This window comes from Limulus polyphemus, unplaced genomic scaffold (assembly GCF_000517525.1).
Source record: "Limulus polyphemus unplaced genomic scaffold, Limulus_polyphemus-2.1.2 Scaffold338, whole genome shotgun sequence".
Classification (NCBI taxonomy): Eukaryota; Metazoa; Arthropoda; class Merostomata; order Xiphosura; family Limulidae; genus Limulus; species Limulus polyphemus.
This window is the reverse complement of record NW_013665948.1, coordinates 486,976-508,859: the sequence shown is the minus strand read 5'-3', so window position 1 is coordinate 508,859 and position 21,884 is coordinate 486,976. Positions and strand designations below refer to the sequence as shown.

Here is a 21,884-nt window from a genome sequence, read left to right as displayed (position 1 = left end):
TTTGGGTGGTAAAGATGTAAGAAACTGGCAAAAAAAAGATAAAATTAAAAAAAATTTAAAAAAAAATCCTTTTTTTTTTTTTTTTTTTTTTTTTTTACAAGATAAACAAAATGCTAATACTTTATTCTTAGAATTTTTTTAAACTTTAAACCAGACCATACGTTCATAACTTCATCTTACTGGCATTATCGTAAAACAAGATGTGCTTTCTTCATAACAATCAAAATCCATTTAAATTAACATGTACACGTTACTTAACATATATCTCTGAATCATTCCTTACTATAAACATATTTGTAAGCTTCGAACTCAATACCCATATAGTTTCCAATATTTGAATCGTCTTCATCTATCACGGATTCATTGTTTATTTTGTGTGGCTTCGGTACCATGTCTGTTGTAATGGGCCTCAGAGGGCTTATTGGAATTAATTTCATCATCGGTACATACATCGACGTACTGTCCGAGTTCTGGTGGTTTACTTTCTTTCAGATACTCGTGTTTTTTCAGACAGAATATGCATTTTGTTTTCCTATTCTTGATGGTGTTAATGTTTGTTTATCTCTGACGAGATGACCTAACCTTTCGAAAGTACTCGGGTTATAGGTTTTTTTTTTGTCTTTGAACCTACGTTTTCTTAACACCATGAATTGATATTTGCAAGGTGATAACTAACACACTGACGATAATATATCTTTGAAATAAGATTATAGTATAACACAACGTGTGTTATGATGATAAAGTTCACTATTAAGAAAGACGCCGGCTATTTTTTAAGAATCTGGCGCTGTTTTAAGCTTTATCAATGGACTTTTAAATATTTTTCAAAGTAACTGTGATATTAGAATAAACTTTTAATGCTGAACTAAGTGTAATCAGAAATTACTAATAATAGACATGTCGACATATGGATTATTAAATAATTGACATTTGTTAGGGTTCGCATAAAACATCCGATAAACCCGACTCGTATAGGCTTCACTTTGTGTCCAAAACAAAATAAAACTGGCCAGGTATTCGGGCTCACGGACTATAAACAAGTATTATGATGAAATATTAGACATTTGAGGGGATTTGTAAAGCTTATTCATCTCGTAAGTTTCTAATTCTGTGCAAAATTCGAATTTTCCATGTTGTAGATTTGCTGGCCTAAAATTGTATCTAGTGAGAGTGTTGACGTATCATAAACGGTTCCTTAGGCCTGATAAGGACAATGCAGCAAAAATAGGCCTAATGCTTGTCGTTCGGGTGCAAGACCATGTTATCACTGAATTACCATTCAGTCTGTACTTCAAAATCCGCGTTTCGAATCAATGTCGTTTCTAGTTTTTCTTGTCTTCTATTCTGGTTTCGATTGCAATACTTTTCAAATTGATTGAATTACTTTTGAAATAATACTGTAATTTTTATCTGTAGCTGAAACATCGTCGTTAATTGTGACTGATGATGAAGATATAAATCCGGGACATCAGGCAATATATAAACTTGTTTGTTTTTTTCATATTGCAAGATGTCTTAAAACACTCCAGTCTGCACTTTTTTCTCCGAAAGGAAAAGGGACAAACTTTAGCCTTGGCTTTAAAATTTGGGGATGAAAATTTGTGTGGGATGAACTGCAAGAGAAACGTTAGTATTTGATAAAGATTTATTGGGCACAACCTTCCATAGTAATTAATGTCTGCCTGTATTAGAATTAGAAATCCTTCTACGATTGTGAAAAATTTGTGTTATCTGCTAGTTGGTAATGGATGTCACAGTATAGCAGGTTAAAATTGGTATTTTTGGTTATTATATATAGTTTATATTTAATAATCTAAATGATATATGTTCTAGATAGCCACGCGCCACAATTTATGTTTATGAATTTTAGCTAACTCCAGTATTTTAAATGTTTGCGAGTACCTTGCCAAGTGTTATTCATTTTTGGACTCGTTGCTCATAATGTATCATTTATATGATTGTCAAAAACTGCAGTAGTATGTGTAATAACAAGAAACAAAGCCACTGAAGGATCTCGGTCAGGGTGGACCTGACGTGACCTAGTGGTTTAGAGTTCTTGAACTGTGAATATGGTGCGCGACAAATTGCTGCCAAAAACGAGATCCGCACTTAAGCACTTTGAAATCCCACTATTCAATCAGACAAAAGTTGCTGGTGAGTGCTGTAGTAGCCTTCCTTCTAGTTCATTACCTCAGAATTAATTATGTCTATGTGCAGACAATCCTTGTGTGGCATTGTGCAAAATTCTGAAACAGTCTGTCTGGGAATACGTGAAGACTTTACATATTGCACTTAGGATACTGCCAGTTTCTTTTTATTGAAATATTTTCTATAGTTATGATTGCAGTAAAATTACACGGCCACGTGTTGTTGTTTTAATATTTCAAATATTTTTTTTTATTGACATTCAATTGTACGATTTGTTTCTGATGTGTTGAAACAATACTGCCGGAAGAAATGTTAGGAATGATTGACTCCATTGTTTCTTACATCCATGGCCTGTAAATAACTAGACCGATGTCACAGGAACACCTGTATTGTATGTAATAGAGGTATTTTGTGCGTCTGTTATTAATTTAAAACTAAAATGTAAAGAAACAAGTTTTATGGATGTGTAATAGAGGTTTAAACATTCCGACAGTTGATGATAATCATGCACTTTCGTATGTTCATGTCGCTTGAAATATATTTCTTGATAATTAAGATGAAATTACGAAATTCATAATTATTAAAGTTTACGCATTTCTGTTTTTAACGTCATTGAGATTGGGGAACACAATGGAATAATGAAAATTCCACTCATTATAGCCCCTGAATAAGCATTATGGTTTACAAAGGATTACATGGTTGTAATAGTAACACGTTTTTATAGTGATGAAACGTTCGTTATTTAGTTTTTGTTACTTGACAAATGAATTTACCGTCAAAACTTTTAGGTTTCGATAGAATATCTTTACTGCCCCTTAGTAATGCTAAAAACATTTATATATTTTAGAAGCTCTGGAGTTTCCCGTTAAGCTTGGCAGATTAACAATGAAAAAAAAGTGATTTCATATTAGTCGTATAACATTGGCTTCAGATTATTTCAAGTTTCTACAAAAGACAAAATACTTATATACTGACCAATTGCACTGCTTTAAGTGTTGTGGTAAATTTTCTGTAGGGAGGTTTGCAACTAAAATTAATTGAAAATACACTGAAAAGAAGCATTGATTACTGAAGTTCATATACGTTTATCTTTCTTCTTACTTCCCGTTTTTACCTCTGATGAAGGAAAGTTGTACCTTCCAAAAATGCTTCATTGTCGTTAAGTATGTTTCAAATTTATTGTAACTTTACTATACCTGGTGAAAATCTAAACTAGTCGAATTAAAACTTTCTGCTTTATGAGTCTGATCCGTTTTTGTTTTTTAATCCTGTAAGATACTTTGAAATGATACAGGCAACATCATTTATGTTAATGGATGGTGTAAATTTTCCACCAAGAAAGAGTTGCTCAACACTCAGTTAAGCATCTCTTGATAACTGATTTTGCGTGTCTTTGCGTTCTGTTTCATAATTGACATGTCTTGGAAGCCCCCGCTAATTCTGAATTACACTGCTTTGTTCGATGATTTTAGGATTGAGTACAGTTGGACCACTAACAACTCATTCATTCTTGATTCACAATACACTGCCTGACATGGTCTGGTGGTTAGAGTGCTCATCTCGCAATCTGCGGGTTAAAAGTCTGACTTCCTTGTTGCCCTTTCAGCTTTGGGGGCGTTGAACTGTGACAGTCAATTTTACTATTCGATAAAAGTATGCCTAAGAGTTGGTGGTAAGTGGTGTTTACTAGCTGCTTCCCTCTAGTCTTCATTTCAGTTAGGGACAATTAGTAGATGGCCTATGAAATTCAACAAATGAACACACGATCACAAAATCATTGTGAGGTAACTTGACAACAGAAACGCCAAATATATGTTGTTCACCTATTCATACATTCGTCCAGGGATGGAGTGAGTACCTGCATCTGAAATAAAATATCGAAAAAGAGATAAAATCGGAAAATGTTAATCTGTAATCGATATTCTAGCGTGTTGCGGTATTCAGTTTTCATTCATTACATTATTAAATCATTCTACATAGAGGTTGATGTAAAGTTGTAGCTATAAGCTGTAGATATCTATTAGACTAGTTAATACTATATTATCAGTTAGGGACAGATGCAAAATAATGACATTATCTCTCTCAAGATTAAATATCAAGTACCAGTAAAATGTATATTTGACGCACAAGGGCCTGTTGAACTCGCCTATTGCTGCCCCTAGACACTAAAGTGATTGGTGTGGATCACCTGTGGTCGTATAAGACTTATCTTCGCAAATCCCTGAACCAGTAGCGCCAGAATTGCGTTGTTTGTTGTCTTAAGTGGGGAACCATCATTATGGAGGCGTCATAATTAGGCCTAACCGGCCAGTGTCAGCAACAGCCTAGCGGAAAATTTCCCGATCTCCCAGTAGGCCAGTCTCCACTATATACAGCACTTTTGATAGTGTTTATGGAAATACTTAACTACAAAATGCGCAACTGGTAATTTACAGTAACGCATTGATGTTTCTACCACATACACATCGCCATTAGTATCTCAGCTAGAAGCGGAATGTGTACATTTTTTACATTGGTCGTTTTAAAATTTGTACTCCATTTCACCATTTTACATTACATATAGTAGTTTTGGGTGTTCAGGATCCACCAACTTTCTAACTGAATGAGTTATCTTTTCACTAACCATTTTCATTTGATGCGTTCGAATGACATTGTGATGGAGTTTGCAAACACATTTGTCACATCTATAAGCTCACTGTAGAATAAAACCGTATATTGTAAGTGTACATTGTAAATTGATCGTAACCTGTTTACTTTTGTATTTTATTATACTTAATTCAGCAAGTAAGATCCGAGTCTTATTTAAATCTTCGTGTGTTGAAGTGTTATTTATTTAGTTGAACTGGGCATCCTTTTGTCAGATGATTTTAATTAGTTATTTTATCTTGCTTGTCCTGTCGATTGAAGGAGATTGACCTAGTTTGGCGAGTGATGCATTCAATAATGGAAGTTTTGTTTTGGAAGACGTATTCTGATTCTTTCCCTAACAGATTTTCATGAAGTAATTATTCGACTTGCGGAGTGTATAATTGCCCGTGGATAATTCTGAAATATGTTATTAATTAAACAAAAAATCAAGAAGACCGGTTGAAAGTACTTTCTTTTACCAATTATGAAGTAAAACTATAAACTTCAATTCATGAGTATGTTGTTGTTTTTAATTTGCAGTTAGTCAGCCCAGTAGCAATGATTGCCCTGCTTAAAGCTTTGTTTTCGTTAAATAGTCATCATATCATTGATTGCTGTATTTTTAATGCGCTCTAACGTTTTCCACCGACGAGAAGGAGCCTCAGGTAGGACATAACCAAATGCTACTCATAAGTAAATAGTACGGCATAGGTTGGAGTACAGGAACTTGCATAACAATAAACCATATGGTATGATCTATTTGATGGGTGAAGAAGACATAGGGCCTTATGTAAAACTCAACTATAGTATATTATTAATATTATTGCAGAATTTTTCAGAACTATAACTGATGAAATGTAGATCCTTTTACATCTTTGTTTCATCTGTATTTTGTATTTATGGCAAAGCTACTAAGATTATCTGCCGCGTCCATTCTTTTGAACTGAGCAGTGGTAAGGCAGCCAGTCAGCAACACCATAAGCCATCTACGCTAAGGGTTTAACTGTCAATCTTATAACGCACACACTACTTAACGACGCTAATCCACACTCAAATTTTCTGTTTTATACACGAATGTATACAAAATGGCGATGACAAATAACATGAAATCCAGCATATTGCACACTAGTAAGTAATGATCTGACCTACTGACAAACAAACATTATTTCATCTTGAGTCATTCCGTAAGGTTTACCGTAAAGATAAAAAATGCTTCATTTATTCATCCCTAAATTAATGCTCTGTGGTATTTTTAAACTAATTTTCATACACATTACTATTATAGAACAGGATGTAACATTAAGTGTGGTTAATTGAAAGCAAAATTGGAAACTTGGAATGAGAAATATTTGTACCGTAGATGCAATGTAAGCAAACAGCATCGAAAACATGGTCACGTGTTGTTGTTCTAATATTTCAAAAGTACGGCCACGTGTTGTTGTTTTAATATTTCAAATATTTTGTAATTGACATTCAATTGTACGCTTTGTTTTTGATGTGTTGAAACAATACTGCCGGAAGAAATGTTAGGATGATTGACTCCATTGTTTGATACATCCATGGCCTGTAAATAACTAGACCAATGTCACAGGAACACCTGTTTGCTCCATCACCAGTTCAACTAGTAGTAGCGTATTGTATGTAATAGAGGAATTTTGTGCGTCTGTTATTACTTTAAAGCCAAAATGTAAAGAAACAAGTTTTATGGATCTGTGTAATAGTTAATAATAGGGCTGTATAAACATTCCGACGGTTGATGATAGTCATGCACTTTCGTATGTTCATGTTGCTTGAAATATATTTCTTGATAATTAAGATGAAATTACGAGATTCACAATTTATTAAAGTTTACGCTGTTGGTTTACGTTTAATATATGTTAACGCCGTTCGCAAGTGCAAATAACATTATATTGTACTGCTTGCAAATAGCATATCGCCATAGGCTTTTGGTTGTCATGAGTCCAGCCTAGAGCATGAGACGTAGGTATTGACTCATAAGCCTTCTGGTGAGTTGTTTTGTATAGATATACCCCCCCCCCCCACTTCTAACTTAAAGTTCTTAATAGGTTAATTAACAAGAAAGGATACAAAAATAATTATTCAAATGTAATTTTCATTACATTCATTAGGCCTAATTATTTTCGATGTTTCGACAGATTTAATATTTTTTGATAAATATAAATGTTAGTATTATTACAACAAACTATCAAATGTAGACATTGAGTGACACTTTTTGGAGACTTTTTTTTCATAGGAAATTGGGAAAAAATGATATTATCATTGGGGTTCATAAGTTAAGCATTGTAATTGGGGAACTTAACGGGATCATGAAAATTCCACTCGTAGTCCCTGAATAAGTATTATGTTTTATCAAAAATTACATGGTTGCAGTAGTAGCTCATTCTTCATGACGATGAAAAAGTTCGCTCTTTAGAGTTTTGACCTCAAGTGGAACAGGGGAATGTCTGTGGACAAAATGGGTTTCGACATCCGTGGTGGGCATAGCACAGATAGCACATTGTGTAGCTTTGTGCTTAAATGCGAACTTTATAGAGCTTTTGTTACTTTGGAAAATAAATTTATAATCAAAACGTTTCGCTTGTTATAAAACTCCTTTATTACGATAGAGAGAGAGGAAAAAATAAAAGCCTTAACTGTATGACTGTTGCCTCCTTCTGGTCGGGAGTAATAAACTAGTGAAGTTATGCCTGAACTTAGGCTTCTCTGATCTGTATATTTGAATATGGTGTTAATAGGAAAAAATAGAAATTGTATCACGAACTTTTAAATGGTAAACGGCCCTTGCTTTTTTGTCGTTAGAAGTTCATTTAAAGTATAACTTGAGATAAGGCTTTTGCTCACATGTGGTGTTTGGTTTAGAACCATCCTTTTGGCTCACCTGTAGACCAGTGTTGGACGTTGTAAATTAACTTTCATGTATATATACTTGTGTTTTCTAGACTAAAGCTTAAATTAAGCAATTGCGCGCTATAGAACTTTAAAAATAATTCCAAATTTGTTGATAAACCAATAAAATGGGAAGTTTTGTTAATGCCAAAATTGGGACCATTGAATAAAGGTATTTTAAGACTTACTGGTATAGCATTTTCTTACGTTCATCATTGTTATTTTTGATTATTACTGACACTTCTAAGCACTGCTTAATACTATTAAAGCACACCAATAGACTAGGACTATCGTGTATATTCAGTACACAGAATTGATTTCATCATTTTCATGCATATGTAAGTAAATACTACTGGATAAATTAATAAAAAAGGTTATGAATCAGCATATCTGCTTTTCTGAAATGTGTAGTAAATGCCTAGACTTAAACCAGTGAAATAATGCCTGAAATATAAATTTAATCTTGCATCACAAGGCCTAACGTACTGAATAGGTATTGGTGGAAGATACCAAACCGAATAATGTTACAGAGTTGTGTATGTTAATATTGATTTTTGCTGTCATATTTTGCTCCCTCATAGTTTGTTTTTATTAAGTTTTATAACGTTTTTGTTTCTTGTAGCACGTGTAATGATCAGTTGTATATGTTACGTACAGCTGTTGTCGCGATTAGGATCTAAGGTATGGTACAACGTACTAAAGAGTTGGCCAACTTCACTGGAATGTTTCTTTCAGAATATCCACGTACACTGCCCTTCCATGTTGTGCAGATACTATTGAACTTTGTGGAGTCCACTGTAGAATATATAACCACCACTCGCCTTATAAAAAAAAAAGTCCTCGACCAATTTTTGTAGTACTCGGGTTAATTTGAGACCATTCCTTCTTCAAACAGTTGAAACGTTGAGATCCATATGTTGGATGAGATGTTTTGAGAAAGCAATAGCAAAAGGTTGGTACGAAGGCTTACAAACCAAACAATGGTGAAATTCTCAACGTGACAGGAGGCACTGCTCTGTTTAGAAGAGTGCTCACTCGCATTATTGAAAACCACAATAAACGGAACAAACTTTCAGAAGTCTGATATAAGACTGAGAATATCTCTAACATCAGACTTCTGACAGTTCCGTTTACTGTGGTTTTTCACTAATTGATATACACGATAGTGTTCGCTTATCATTATTGCTCACTCGCATGTCCAAAACGCTGTCATGTTTCTTGGAAGGTGTCCTTTCACGATGTATTGATACTTTATAGCATTTAGGCATGGAGACATTTCACTCGTGCTTCCTACAATATCTATACAGAACGTGGACTACTTCCATAGCACCACCACCATCTAGTCTGGTTGCTAGTCTCCAAATTCAGATCTAATCATCACTTTTGAAAAAAAAAGAGATATGTTCTCATCGCTTCACAGTATCTTTGAACAGTTAAACTAATATTAGTGCTTCTGATATCAGGCCAGAGTGGATGAGAAATGTCATTTGCGATAAGTTGTTTTTCTTTCTCAACCCTTACAAATTACATAGTTTGGTCGTTCCTGTAATGTCGTACAGTTTCGTATACGATAGAGTTTACGTGGTTAGTCATATCGCTTATTTCATGAACTGACTGACTTGCCACACATTTGGCATTTAGAACTACCTCTCGGATTCTGATTATTTATACGTTTTTATTCTGCTGACATTTCAACTTCAGGACGTTGTTGTATTTCCTTATGCTAGTGATGGGCAACCTAGAATAATCTGCGGGCCACACGGTACTCAAATACCTTCTAGGAACCTCACTTTAACCAGTCATAAACCAAAAATGATATATTTTAGGATGCAGAAGAAGAAAGAGACTCGGGTTAATCCCTAGGCCAAGCATGCAGGTTACCTGTTACTGTATTATATTAATGGGGATTTAAATCGTCACAATGGTGGCGACAAGAAAGATCTTTTAGTTACCGCGTGATAACATCATGGATAAGTAGACGTTGTTGATGAAAAGACGAGAGTTCGTTTGCCCTTCAAGTTCACATTGATATCAGTGTAATAAGAAACAAGATGTACTTCATAGTTTCCAAAAGGAATAAGAAAAGTTGATTCATTGAATCACACAAAAGAATTAATGTGAAATAACAAACCTTGAAACAGTTACTCTTGTTGTGGTATAACTGGCAGCACAATGGAAATTGTAAAAGATCATATTTTGAAACAAAAATCGAATATCGTGTTTCTGTTTTGCTCGGGGTGTCTAGACATTTCTAGCAGTGTGGTGAAATGTTAACAATCGTATTTCAGAAAACTTGGTAAATTGTACTGTAATAAGATTTGGATATATTAGTTTGCTTATATTGTTTTCGCCAGTAATTAATGTTCTTTATCTTTACTGTCCGTCCGCTGATTTAGACGGGTGTGTTTAAAATCAATGGCTTGTAAACAGGAAATAACGACAAGTTTATTGGTCCAGCCCCAGGACTAATAAACATATGTAACTTTGCGGGTATTTTGAGACGTATTTTCAAGAATTCGGTAAGGTCTTATACGATACCATTTGAAATTAACCATCTATAGTGATATGGTGAAAAACGCTATTTTTGTGAAAACAGGACGCTGATGTACAGACTACGTTGAATATATTTATTGCGCTTTCAGTTACAATTTTTTTTTTCAGATTTGCATTGTACAGGTAGCCAACTGCTTAAGTCTGAGGAAGTAGTTCGTTCGTTCTGTAAATGCGTATTTTTGGGAGTGTAACTTCACATTGTTTTCACTGCATTTCAGACCATTCGTAGCTTTGTTGCATACCGTCAGTGGTCGTTTGAGTTAAACGAAATAATCTTAACCGAACCCCCCCCACAGTTTAAATGAAATGTATATTACCATAAGGTTGAAACGTAAATGAGTACAGGTGATTGTATGTGATGCCGAGCATGTTGTTCTTTCAGCTTTGGTGCAGTTATAATCTGACGATCAATCCCACTATTCCAATTCTTAACCCTACTCTTTACCAAAGGAACACTGGGATTGGCCGTCAGATTTTGAACTGCCGACCATAGAGAAGGCAACCGGCTGGTAGCACCCACCGCCTTCTCTATAGCCGGCAGTTCAAAAATAGTGACGGCGGCAAATAACCTTGGGTAGTAGCTTTGTAATAAGCACGTGTTTGTGTGCTTATAACGCTACTACATCTACAAATGTGCGATAGGTAAAGTTGAAATGTACAATGTATTCAGCCGTTGATTCTTTATGTATTGTCGCTATATTGCTTGAATTCGATGATGATGGCGACTTTTGAGTTAGTGCAGAATTTTTAGGTATAAACGACTTGTTAAGCCCTTGTTAATTTTCATAGTTTTGCACAAAAAATAAACAAAAATCTGTGCATACACCAAGTAGTCTGTCAGTTTTTAGCAATTCGACAAAGTGATATTTGTGATTTCTAGTACACGGTTGTGTTACACTTTTCGGTTTATTCTGACAAACTTTTAACGCTTGCTTTTATTCGATTTGCTTACGTTTTTGCATCTTGTAGTTTTCGCTGACAAGTTAAACGAACAGACCCCCCCCCAAAAAAAAACATATATGACACTGTGTGTAAGTATTATTTATAGGCATTGCCACGTGTGGTGTGAAATTGAGTGATATTTAATTCTTTCTTTACTGCAAGATTTCTTGTGTCCTACTGTTTATTGGTGGTTCTTAGTTTTCTGGGACTTACTTCCATGTACATTTTCATCTTGTGTGTGTTTGTATATAACCTTCAGGTTAGGTGAACATATTCTGAAACTTTGGGCTAAAACATTACCTGTCCGCTATCAATCCTGTTTGTACAAGTTACACAATCACGATCATTCATGACTGTTTATGTCATCTGTGTGACAGTCACTGAAAGAACTACCAAGAAGCTTACGTGTGGGAAATTATTTCGGTGCAGAAAAAAGTTACCTTACATCTAAATGATGAAAGAGGTTGAAAGTGCCTAATCCACTCAAGGCCTAACAATACCTAAAAGCAATTAGGCATTCTCTCTCTCCGTAACACAATAGGTTAATAGATACACTCGTTTGATCCACTTTGTAATTATCTGTTTTTTTTGTTTGTTATTTTGTAGCCACAGGGATGTATGAGGGTGTAAGAGGTCAGAAGTACCTGATCCGCCTATGCCTAACACATTATCTGAGCATGAGCTAGGCATTATCGTTCTACCAGTATAGTAATAAACACTACTCTTTTATTACGTTAATTACATACTTCGTATTGTTTACGTTTTTCAATAATACAAATTCGATATGACTAATACGTCATTAAAAACTTGCCCAATACTTAATAACACTAGTATTTCCTTTTATAAGCAGAATACATCTTAAATTTGTTAATAAGATATTCTTACAGCACATGAAAACATGTTCTTGGTTTTAACATAATACTTGATTTTAAGTTATCATATGGGCTAATGTGATAAACTAATGAATTAGAAACCGAATTTTGTAGACGTGAATATCGTATGAATACATCCGATTTGTGAATAAACTAATGAGCATCCTCATAGTGTATAAATTTCGTACACCTTGCATTCATAATAAACGTTTTAAGGTTAACACTTGAAAATGGGATTTAATTTCAAAAGAATAGCGCAGTGTGTACAATTTCCCATTTTTCAGATTTTTGTTAAGAGATAGTTAACATTTTTTTCAATTTTGTAGATATCAAAATTGGTTATTAATATCACATTCGGGTTATTCTCCGTCCCTTACCTAGGTTGTTTTCGCATAGGCCGAAGGCAGAATGTGTAAAATAAATATATTGACGAGGATCATTCCGTGTAAACTAACTTGAATAATCTACAAACAGTATAGCTATTTTTTATCATTTGAATTGTACTTTATTTACTCAACTTGTTTTTCTAAAACTGTTGGCAGTTTTGACTTGTGTTTATCTAAGGCAGTAGAGAGACAATTTTTAACACTAATGAAGATTTCAATAAGCTGCTTGTATGTTATTTAGTTGACGTATTAGGTTAAAACTTAGTAGTACTCTAATCGGACTTACTGCAGTATAATTTCTTTGATTGATAAGCACAAAGCTATACAATGGGCTGTCCGTACTGTGCCCATCACGGATATTGAAACCCAGTTTTTAGCATTGTAAGCTTTCGGACTTACCGCTGAGTCAATGGGTGCGGGGCGTGAAATATAATAAACGAAATTTTGGTTCCCGTAAATCATTATTGTATAGAATAATTCTACACAAACGAGTTTCTTTAAACTTGCTTTAAAATATTAAGCTTTGTAATAGATAAGATTGGTTACTGTATCCGTATCCTAGAAATTGGCAACAAGATAGTTACAGCTGTTGACATACCTTGTTACTCCCAAGTGATTGATAATACTAAATACTGCTTATCACATAGAGAAACATAAGCTAAATAATTTAGTGTCAGTAAAGGTTACTCGAATTTTAGTTACCATAATGACAAAAACATCCTTTTATGTTAAATGTATGTGTGTGTGTTTTATATTGTAGTGGTAGAAGTTTATATTTAGATTTTAACCCTTCGTTTGTGGCTTGTGTAAACCTACCTACCACCCCCCATGCACAAAGGTTTGCGAATTTTTGCGGCGGGCCACTCAAGATGTTGCGCGCTAAATGCTTGCATTATGTGATGACACCCCAGCATGGCCATGTGGTTAGGGCACTCGACTCGCAATCTGAGGGTCGTGGGTTCGAATCCCACCAAAGATGATCGCCCTTTCAGCAGTGGGGGCGTTAGAAGTGACGGTCAATCCCACTATTCGTTGGTAAAAAGAGTAGCCCAAGAGTTGGCGGTGGGTGGTGATGACTAGCTGCCTTCCCTCTAGTCTTACACTGCTAAATTATGGACGGCTAGCGCAGATAGCCCTCGTGTAGCTTTGCGCAAAATTCAAAACAAACAATATGATGTCAACCGCACTTGAAGAGTTAAGATGTAGTATATTGCAATTAAAAGTTTTCTGTTAGTTTTAGTCAGAATCCTGCAATTTGTTTGTAACCTTTGAGAATGAAGGTAACAAGTTTAAATTATTTCCATTGTAAAGTTGATTACTTAGGGGTTTTTCAGGCTCATGTCATTCTTTTTTAAATCCAAGAAGCCAGGGGTACTTGTACTTAGCTCTATTTAAAGTAAAAGTGTTTTCTTTATAGACTTCTTAAAAAAAAAGATTAACTTTATGATCGGTCTAATGCTGGCATTTCCTTTCTCCAAAAGTATATAGTCAAGTGAGCTTGTTCGCAAAAGTTAGTAAAATTGACTCGCATAACACGTGTTGGTAAGAAAAATAGTGTCATTAACAAATCAAATAATATAATGTGTTATCACCAGTATATTATTTACGGACATTCTCATTTTCTGTTTTTACAATACAGGTTTTGGACAATTCTATAGTAGTGCTTGTTTTATTCTTTAACTGTGTTTTGGTACCTTCGATTTACTCTTGTCACAACTTATGACATGGTACCCTTAAGTAATATACATTAGACAAACATTTGTTAAAATATAAACTGTGTATCACTATAAATTGTTTGAGTTATTTATTGGTTTTAATGAAAGTAAGGCGAAAGAAGAAATGGAACTTTATATTTTGATAGGATATGGTGTAAAAGTGTTCTCTCATTCAGATATATGAATTATTTGCAGTAATAGTCCTTGAACCATATGTGTGTTTGTGTATACATTGTAGTAATTACACTAAACAAACGTAGGACTGCATAGAATTTGAAGTAACTTGTAACTTGAAGTGAATTGTAAATGATTATTTTGTTTTCATTTTCATTTTTTTAGAACAGAACTGTGATTGTGATCCTTCGCATATTTTTAAAATCAGTTTATGTGGAGCCAGACTTTTAGAATATTTTATTTTACAACCTTATTTTTTGAAAGATTAAAGATAAACATACATTTCATTGTCAAAAAGGCCATGAAATAATGTTTTTATAACAAACTAGCGTACAAAATTAGTATGAACTGTCTCGAGCATTGCAGTGACAGTTTATTATCGTACTTCTGTGAACCTTGTAAACGTGAGGAACTCAACGCACTTCTGTACGCTTAGGCCTGGTATGACCTGATAGTTTGGGGCTCGACTCGCGATCTACAGTTGTAGGATCAAAATCTCTCATAAAACATACTAGTCTTTTCAGCTGTGGGGTGGTTATAATGTCAATCCCACTATTCGTTGGTAAAGAGTATCCGAAGAGTTTGTGGTGGCTGGTGACGACTAGTTGTCATCCTTATGTCGGCTAGCAAAGATAGTCTTCGAGTAGCTTTGCGCGAAATTAAAAAAAATGAACCAAATCTCTGAGATAATTATTGGAAAACAAATATTAAACCGTTTGCTATGGATGAGTAATGTTCACGAAAACTTCTTTGGCTTGTTGATTGGCTTATATTGGAATATCACGCAGAATTTTGCATAGGCTTTTAGATCGGTAATGTTAATTTTGCTGTTAGGCTTAACATGTAGACAGTTTTCTTATTCATAAAAGACACTAAATTTACAAATACTTAGTTGCAATAATTTAAGTGAGGCCCAGATAAAACAATGAGGAGACGTAACTCTTCAAAATGTAGTGCTCATAACAAAAATATCGTTGCATATATGCATCTACAACTTATTATGACCGCCACGTTAGGCTTAGTGTATAAAGTGTTGCAACAATGAGACAAGTTGATCCTTTAACAAATTGGAAAATAAAAAAGAACTTCTAGCCAGATAATGTTCGCATTTATACCGTTATTAATATAAAATCAAATGTTTTTACTTTAACTTGGATAAAATTCATTTATCTATTTATTTATTTATTTTCAGTCTTCTGTGAAAGGCTTACAGATGGGTGGTATGGAAATAGTTTCTGTCACAGACACAACCCCAACACCATCGACAGGAACACGGCCACGAAAGCGAAGAAGAATATGAGATAGCATATTGGTTTTGTGTCCAGCCTAACCGGCGAATGAAAAAAAAAAAGATTCACTCAGGATTAGTGAACTTGTTTGAACATTTAATTTGGAATGTACCAATAAAAAATATCATTGCTTCTTAAAATATTGTATTGAGAAAGCATAAAGTTCGTAGTGATATAAGAAGAATTGCTTGTCTCAAAATCTTTCGAGAATGTATAGATATATCTGGACGTGGAAATAATAAAGTAGTGTTCAACAGCGTGATTTAATTGTTGCTTTTCTTCACTTTAGTAGCATGTTATTACGTCAAATAATTAACGATATTGGGTGAGTACAATCTCATCTTTTCTTCATTTGTGAATTTTAAATACATATCATTAATAATTTTACTTCTTGACATGTTCATGCTATTTAAAAAAAAAACAGTACGACGAGGTGATGTCAATACATTTTTGTTTACAAGTAATGAAATATTACAACTCCCCTGTATGGTTAGTTATTAAATGTTTAGTTTAAGGAGCTAAATGGTGACTATATTCTTAGATTGATTCATCCATAAACGTACAGAGGAGAATAGCACAACCTTAAACTTTCTCACAATGGAATAACATTTGAAAAATAAAAATTATTAGAAAATACTTGGCTTTTGTAGAATAATTAGTTATATTTCATATAATGTTTTAACCAGTTAATAATATACTATATTTGCTCAATAACTTGGTAGTTATTATATACGTACCTATAACTAATACTTCATAAGAATTGCCAGACATTTTTAATTATATTTAAGCAATTTTAAAGCCTATTGCTATTGGACACTGAATTACATGACGTAATACGTCGTTTTTTCTTACCTCAGATGTTTGTGTGTTTGATCTGTGTCGTATTTTTCTCATAATTACAATAAATTGTATTATTTTCGTTATTTAAAATGGTTTGAAAGCCGTTTGCACATTTTTTTTCCATGTATGTTGATAAATAATTTTTGAATTAATGTGAAAAAAGGTAGTATTATATTATGTGAAATGGAACTGTCCAAGGTGGACTGTTATTTGGAAAGAATACGGCACTTGGCATGATCACGCGCGTGCCCTCGAGAAAAGACTAACAACGTCATTCGTGGACGAGGAAGGAGGCAAATATGGCGGAGTCATCGAAGTCTTGTGAAGTGTTATGTCTCATCACTTGATTTGTGCTACTGAAGTCTTGTACAAGTGTACTTTGAAATATTAGAATTATTGTAAGATTTACCTTATCAGTTGTTGAAAGACGTTATTATTTTAAATTTATTGTAATGATATTTAGAAAAGTAACGAAACCAGATTTGTAACTTTTGTTTCCGCATGAGCTGGGAGCTTCACTTGTCGCCCAGCTGCATGTTCCGCCATTGTGGCGAGTGAGTACGCCGGCTGCCATATTGACTTTTGTGTAGACGAAACTCATTAAGTCTTTATTTAGCTATAATTTTATTAACCCTTTGGGTTAAAAAGTAACATTTAGCTAAATTATAATATTCTTGACAATTTTGTTCAAACAAATTATCAAATTTAAGAGCGAGAGACTGAGTTTGTAAGATAGAAGGAAACCACTGTTCAACATGTCTGAGGTAGGAGGCCATTTAATTTTTTAATTGATTTGTTTATTTTTATTAATCATATATTTAATGATACTTCATTAGCCGTATATTTCGATATATTGAATTTTCATCAAATATGCGCAACCTCAACCAAAAGTTTTGAACTGTTGTGATTTCGTTTCATAAAGTAGACGTATTGTGTGTAAAGCATTTGTGACCGCTTTTTGTTTTTAGTTGTTTATTTAATTACTGTGAATATTTATTTAATATGTAAGGTTGTATTTTGTATCATTTGTCTTTTCGTTGGGTGTTGAACGGTATGATAACTTTGGTCATTTCAATTCTTAAGCTTTATTGCTTTGTTGCCATGTGGATAATGCAATGGGATGTTTATTGTTAGATTATTTCAAACACGAAAAAAATTGTATAATAATGAGTGTTCCACGTAATTTTTATCACCAAACGTTTCTTTGCATTCCTGTGTATCTCTTGCCTTATAAATTTGGAAATTTTAAGAGGGACCCATTTTTGCTACAAAACACCGAAAATCAACTTGTAATTCACCAGGCTGTGTGGTCAGAAGAATATCCTATCACAAAATACATGAAACAACACATTTTGATCATGCTAATTTGTAAGTGAAATGCTCTTGACTAATAACAAGGTAATAAACAACCTTTGCATAAGCCTGTTGGCTCTAGTTAATTTTAAGCAATACAATTACTTTTAAATTGAAATATTTGTACAGTGCATTGCCATTGCATTTAATATATTAACTTGATATAGTGGATTGGAGAACGGTCTCTTAAAAACACAAGCATATTTACTAACAAGTTTATTGCACTGGTATACAGTTATTATGGTCATAATAATTCTTTGAAGTATGAAAATCATAGTGCTTTTTAACATGAGTCATACATAAAATAATGCTTGTTCAGTTTTTAGGTAAGTGCTTTGTAAACATAGTCTGTTTAAAAATCATGGTTTTTGTAACCAAATCATGGCGAAACACTTGAAAAATTAAAATATATGACTGTAGAAACACAGTATGTCGTCTAAACTTACTAAATGTTACTGGTTATTGGCATAATGTGTTAATAAAATATTTGGTTTTCTAACATCTGACCAACTGAGATAAAATTTTATTTGGGAAAGTTCTGTTGAGTATTTAATAATTTCTAAAGATTAATACACTTTATTAAGTAACTTTTATACTCTTCTTTGGAATGTATATGAATGACTTAATGCTAAAATGTTTTGTTATGCTTAAAACACTATAATTTAGTAGACCTATATGTATGATCAAACATTAGCCTTGTTCTAATGATGATATATTTGAATATCTGAACTGTATGGTATGTAATATTTTTATGTGGAATAGCAGTTTGTTATAAGATAAGGCTATACAAAAATATGTTCAGGGGCAATTAATTTTGCAATTTAAACATTAATATCATTAAAATTACAAATATGACCAATTACCTATAGACAGACTAATATAAAGTTTGAATCTGAGACTTTTTTTTCACTAATGAAGCCTTTTAAGTAGTAATTTTAATCACATTAATTTTTCTTCTCAAATTTGTTTTTGCATTGTTACTATGCTGAAATATCTTTTTTATCTAGTGTATGTAAAAAGGTTATTTACTAATTTTTTATAATTCTTAAAAAAGCTGCACCCTTACTTTTTTTTAGCTAAATATACAGAATCTGAGATTTAACAATTGTTTTTGAGGGAAAGTGAACCATTGCAGTACATTAGACTACTAAACATTATTAAGAATTCTGTTTGCTAAGGGTGGTACAGATTGTAATATTTTTAATTACACTGAAAAATTATCAGGTGAGAATGTTACGTTTAATATTATTCTGCTTGTTTTTGAAAGTGAAAGTACTTTGGCTTTTAAGATATTTCTATATATACATATAATAATATGCCAATATCTGTATTCAGTTTTGTTACACATAATACCCAAAAACACAAGTGTCCACGCAAAAAATAATTCATCCAATAAACAAAATTTGAAGTGCAAGATTCTCATCTTTTGAGAATATACAAGAATAATGAAGATTATTTCATTTTGGAAGAAATCCTCTGAAGGTTCAAGAATGCTGAAGATGTATTTAATACTGCAGTTGCCCATTTCTCTTTTAATAGAAGTGCCATTACACTTCTGAAAGTTAAAATCACAGCAATATTATTATACTTTGAATATTTGAAATACCAATGCTACCAATACTTAGAAGAAATAAATTACCAATTAATTGTTTAGAGTAGCTGATTATTATTATTATTTTTTCATTTGTACATTTATTCAAAAGAAAGAGAGAGAAGAATATAATTTGAAATTACAATTAATCTTCAAGACTCCTTTTACAAAGTCGACAGATACTCATTGAAACTTCTTGAGATTTGTGTCTCGGGAAGGTAATAACTTAAGCTGACATGACTTAAGGACAGTAATGTTTTTTGTTAATAAGAAAGAACAAGCATCTATGTTTTACAAACTTGTTTCTAATGGAAATAATGTGTTTGAAGTATTAGGCAGGATGGGAACATTTATATACATCATAGAAGAACCAACAGAAATGAAAAGAAATTTTTATCAAATAACCACATTATTAGTGTAACATATCACTTGACCATGTTACTGTGAAGGTAACACAATACAAGTTTTACAAAATAAGTGTGGCCAAAACTCTGAGATATTTAATTAAGTTACTGTCTCCAAATCAAATAAATATTAAAATAAAGAAGTAACATTGTTAATATCAATTTATATAAAATAATTATACCAATAATAAAGAAATTAAGAGTTGAATTAAAAAAAAAGCAATTATTTGCAGTTGTTTCTTTTAACAATCACATATCTCGCATAACCATAGCTTTCAACAGCCTAACACCTCTGGGCAATTAGAGATATTTACTGATATACACTAGATAAATCTAGAGTGTTGATGCATTTTGCTTCTGACAAGATACTCAGAATGTCACTTGTAAGAGGTAATGGGTATCTTATTGGTTTTGGAGATGTAGTCCACATAGAAGAACTGGCATTTATTAGTCTTCTTCAACGTAACTACTGTAGTAGCTCGAGAAGAAGAGGAGGGCTCAAACAACCCCTTATGAAGTATTTCAACTTGATGGATGAATTAATGATATGATTTACTAAATATTTGTCTTCAGTAATGGTTTCAATGATATTCTCAGGCTTAACACTAAAAAAAAATGGCAAACTTTAATAATTTTTCATTGCCATTTATATTCAACTACTGCTTTGATAAATGTTTATTTGGAGCTACAGTCTGTAGAATGCACTTTTTTACTTCATTGACATATCAGAAAGAACATTAAACTCTTCTTTTTTATAAAATCTAAGCCATTTATACAGGGTGTTCCCAAAGCTATAATTGATTAGTATGTAATGCTGTTTACTACCTATAACTTAACCACGAAATGTCCTAAAGGTCAACAAATAATTAATTCATAAGCAAGACTCCTTTCTCCTTCATGTCATGTTGGTAAATGAACGTTTTGGTTGGTTTTTCTTAATTTGTCATTTTTCATATATAATAGAATAATTGGACCTAGTATCTATTTGGTTCACTACCCCAATATCAGTAATTTTAAGTTTTAAATTTGGAAACTTGAGTTTTAGTAATGTAATTTAGAGAGAGAATTTTATTTTAGGGGATATCAAAGCAGCCTCCTTTCATCTTTTTTCTTGTTTCCCAACTGCTATTATATTGTGAGAAACATGGCCATTATAGCCAAGGAGACAGAGCCCAACAATATCAGATGAACAACACACACACAGTTAAAATTCTTTTTTTAAATTCAGCAGCTGGAGGTATGCTGATTGATTCTTGGTTTTTTTTCTGCTTGTTCCCCTCACATTCTCCAATGACTCATTATGTCTGTATTCTTATAACACTAAACACTGGGTTTAGATACCTATGGTAGGTGTAACACAGATATCCTTGTGCTTAAAAACAAACAAATCAAAGAAATTGTTTAGCTCATCTAAAAATTACCAAATAAGCACATAAAATTATTTTAACTATGGTAGGGATCGATAAGGATTCCAAATATATTGTGTCCAAAACCACCCTATCAAATTCCTAAGTGAAAAACCGACCATTCAAAGTATTGGTTACAATATATTATTCACATATATACTAATAATACATTAAAAAGGTTGCTAACATTTCAATTCAAAAATTTCTAAAGCAGCAACTTTTTTGTCTGGTACCTACCAATCTGATCACATCAGTGAGGCTAATGCATAGATGGCTTGGATTATAGGTGCAAGATTTCTCCAGCTTACTTGACTGGTCTGTGGGTATCCGCTTTTGATATTCCAAATAAAAATCCATACACACACTCGCACACAGGATAATATAAATGGTAAACATATTATGCATATACTTGAATATCTTTTCAACCCAACGGATGGCATTAGATTTAGATGGATAGGTAGACAGTTTCTAAAGGTAATGTATATATTTATACAGGTGTTACATAAGTAAACAATTGAAAGTCTTAAAAAATTATGAATTTTAAAATGAAGTAGGGATCCTGTTATAAAAAGTATTGAAACAAGAATTAAAACCACAATCATAAGTTTATTAAATTTAATCCCTACTTTGGCAGCCTTATATAATTATCTGTAGGCCAAAGTAAGGATTAAATTTT

At 33.0% G+C, this 21,884-nt stretch overlaps 2 protein-coding genes across 2 annotated transcripts in view; both read left to right on the top strand.

Annotated features, from left to right (window-relative positions):
* The window catches only part of LOC106457494 (30S ribosomal protein S11-like), a 41,189-nt gene extending 25,313 nt beyond the window's left edge, over positions 1–15,876 (top strand). The window contains exon 7 of the mRNA XM_013916914.2: positions 15,518–15,876. Within this exon, the coding sequence (XP_013772368.1) occupies positions 15,518–15,625 (108 nt within the window). The 3' untranslated portion in view covers positions 15,626–15,876. The remainder of the gene's footprint in view (positions 1–15,517) is intronic.
* Positions 15,877–16,537: 661 nt separating this feature from the next.
* LOC106457492 (chromodomain-helicase-DNA-binding protein 1-like) overlaps positions 16,538–21,884 on the top strand; it is an 88,878-nt gene continuing 83,531 nt past the window's right edge. Inside the window, exon 1 of the mRNA XM_022383463.1 lies at positions 16,538–17,218. Within this exon, the coding sequence (XP_022239171.1) occupies positions 17,210–17,218 (9 nt within the window). The 5' untranslated portion in view covers positions 16,538–17,209. The remainder of the gene's footprint in view (positions 17,219–21,884) is intronic.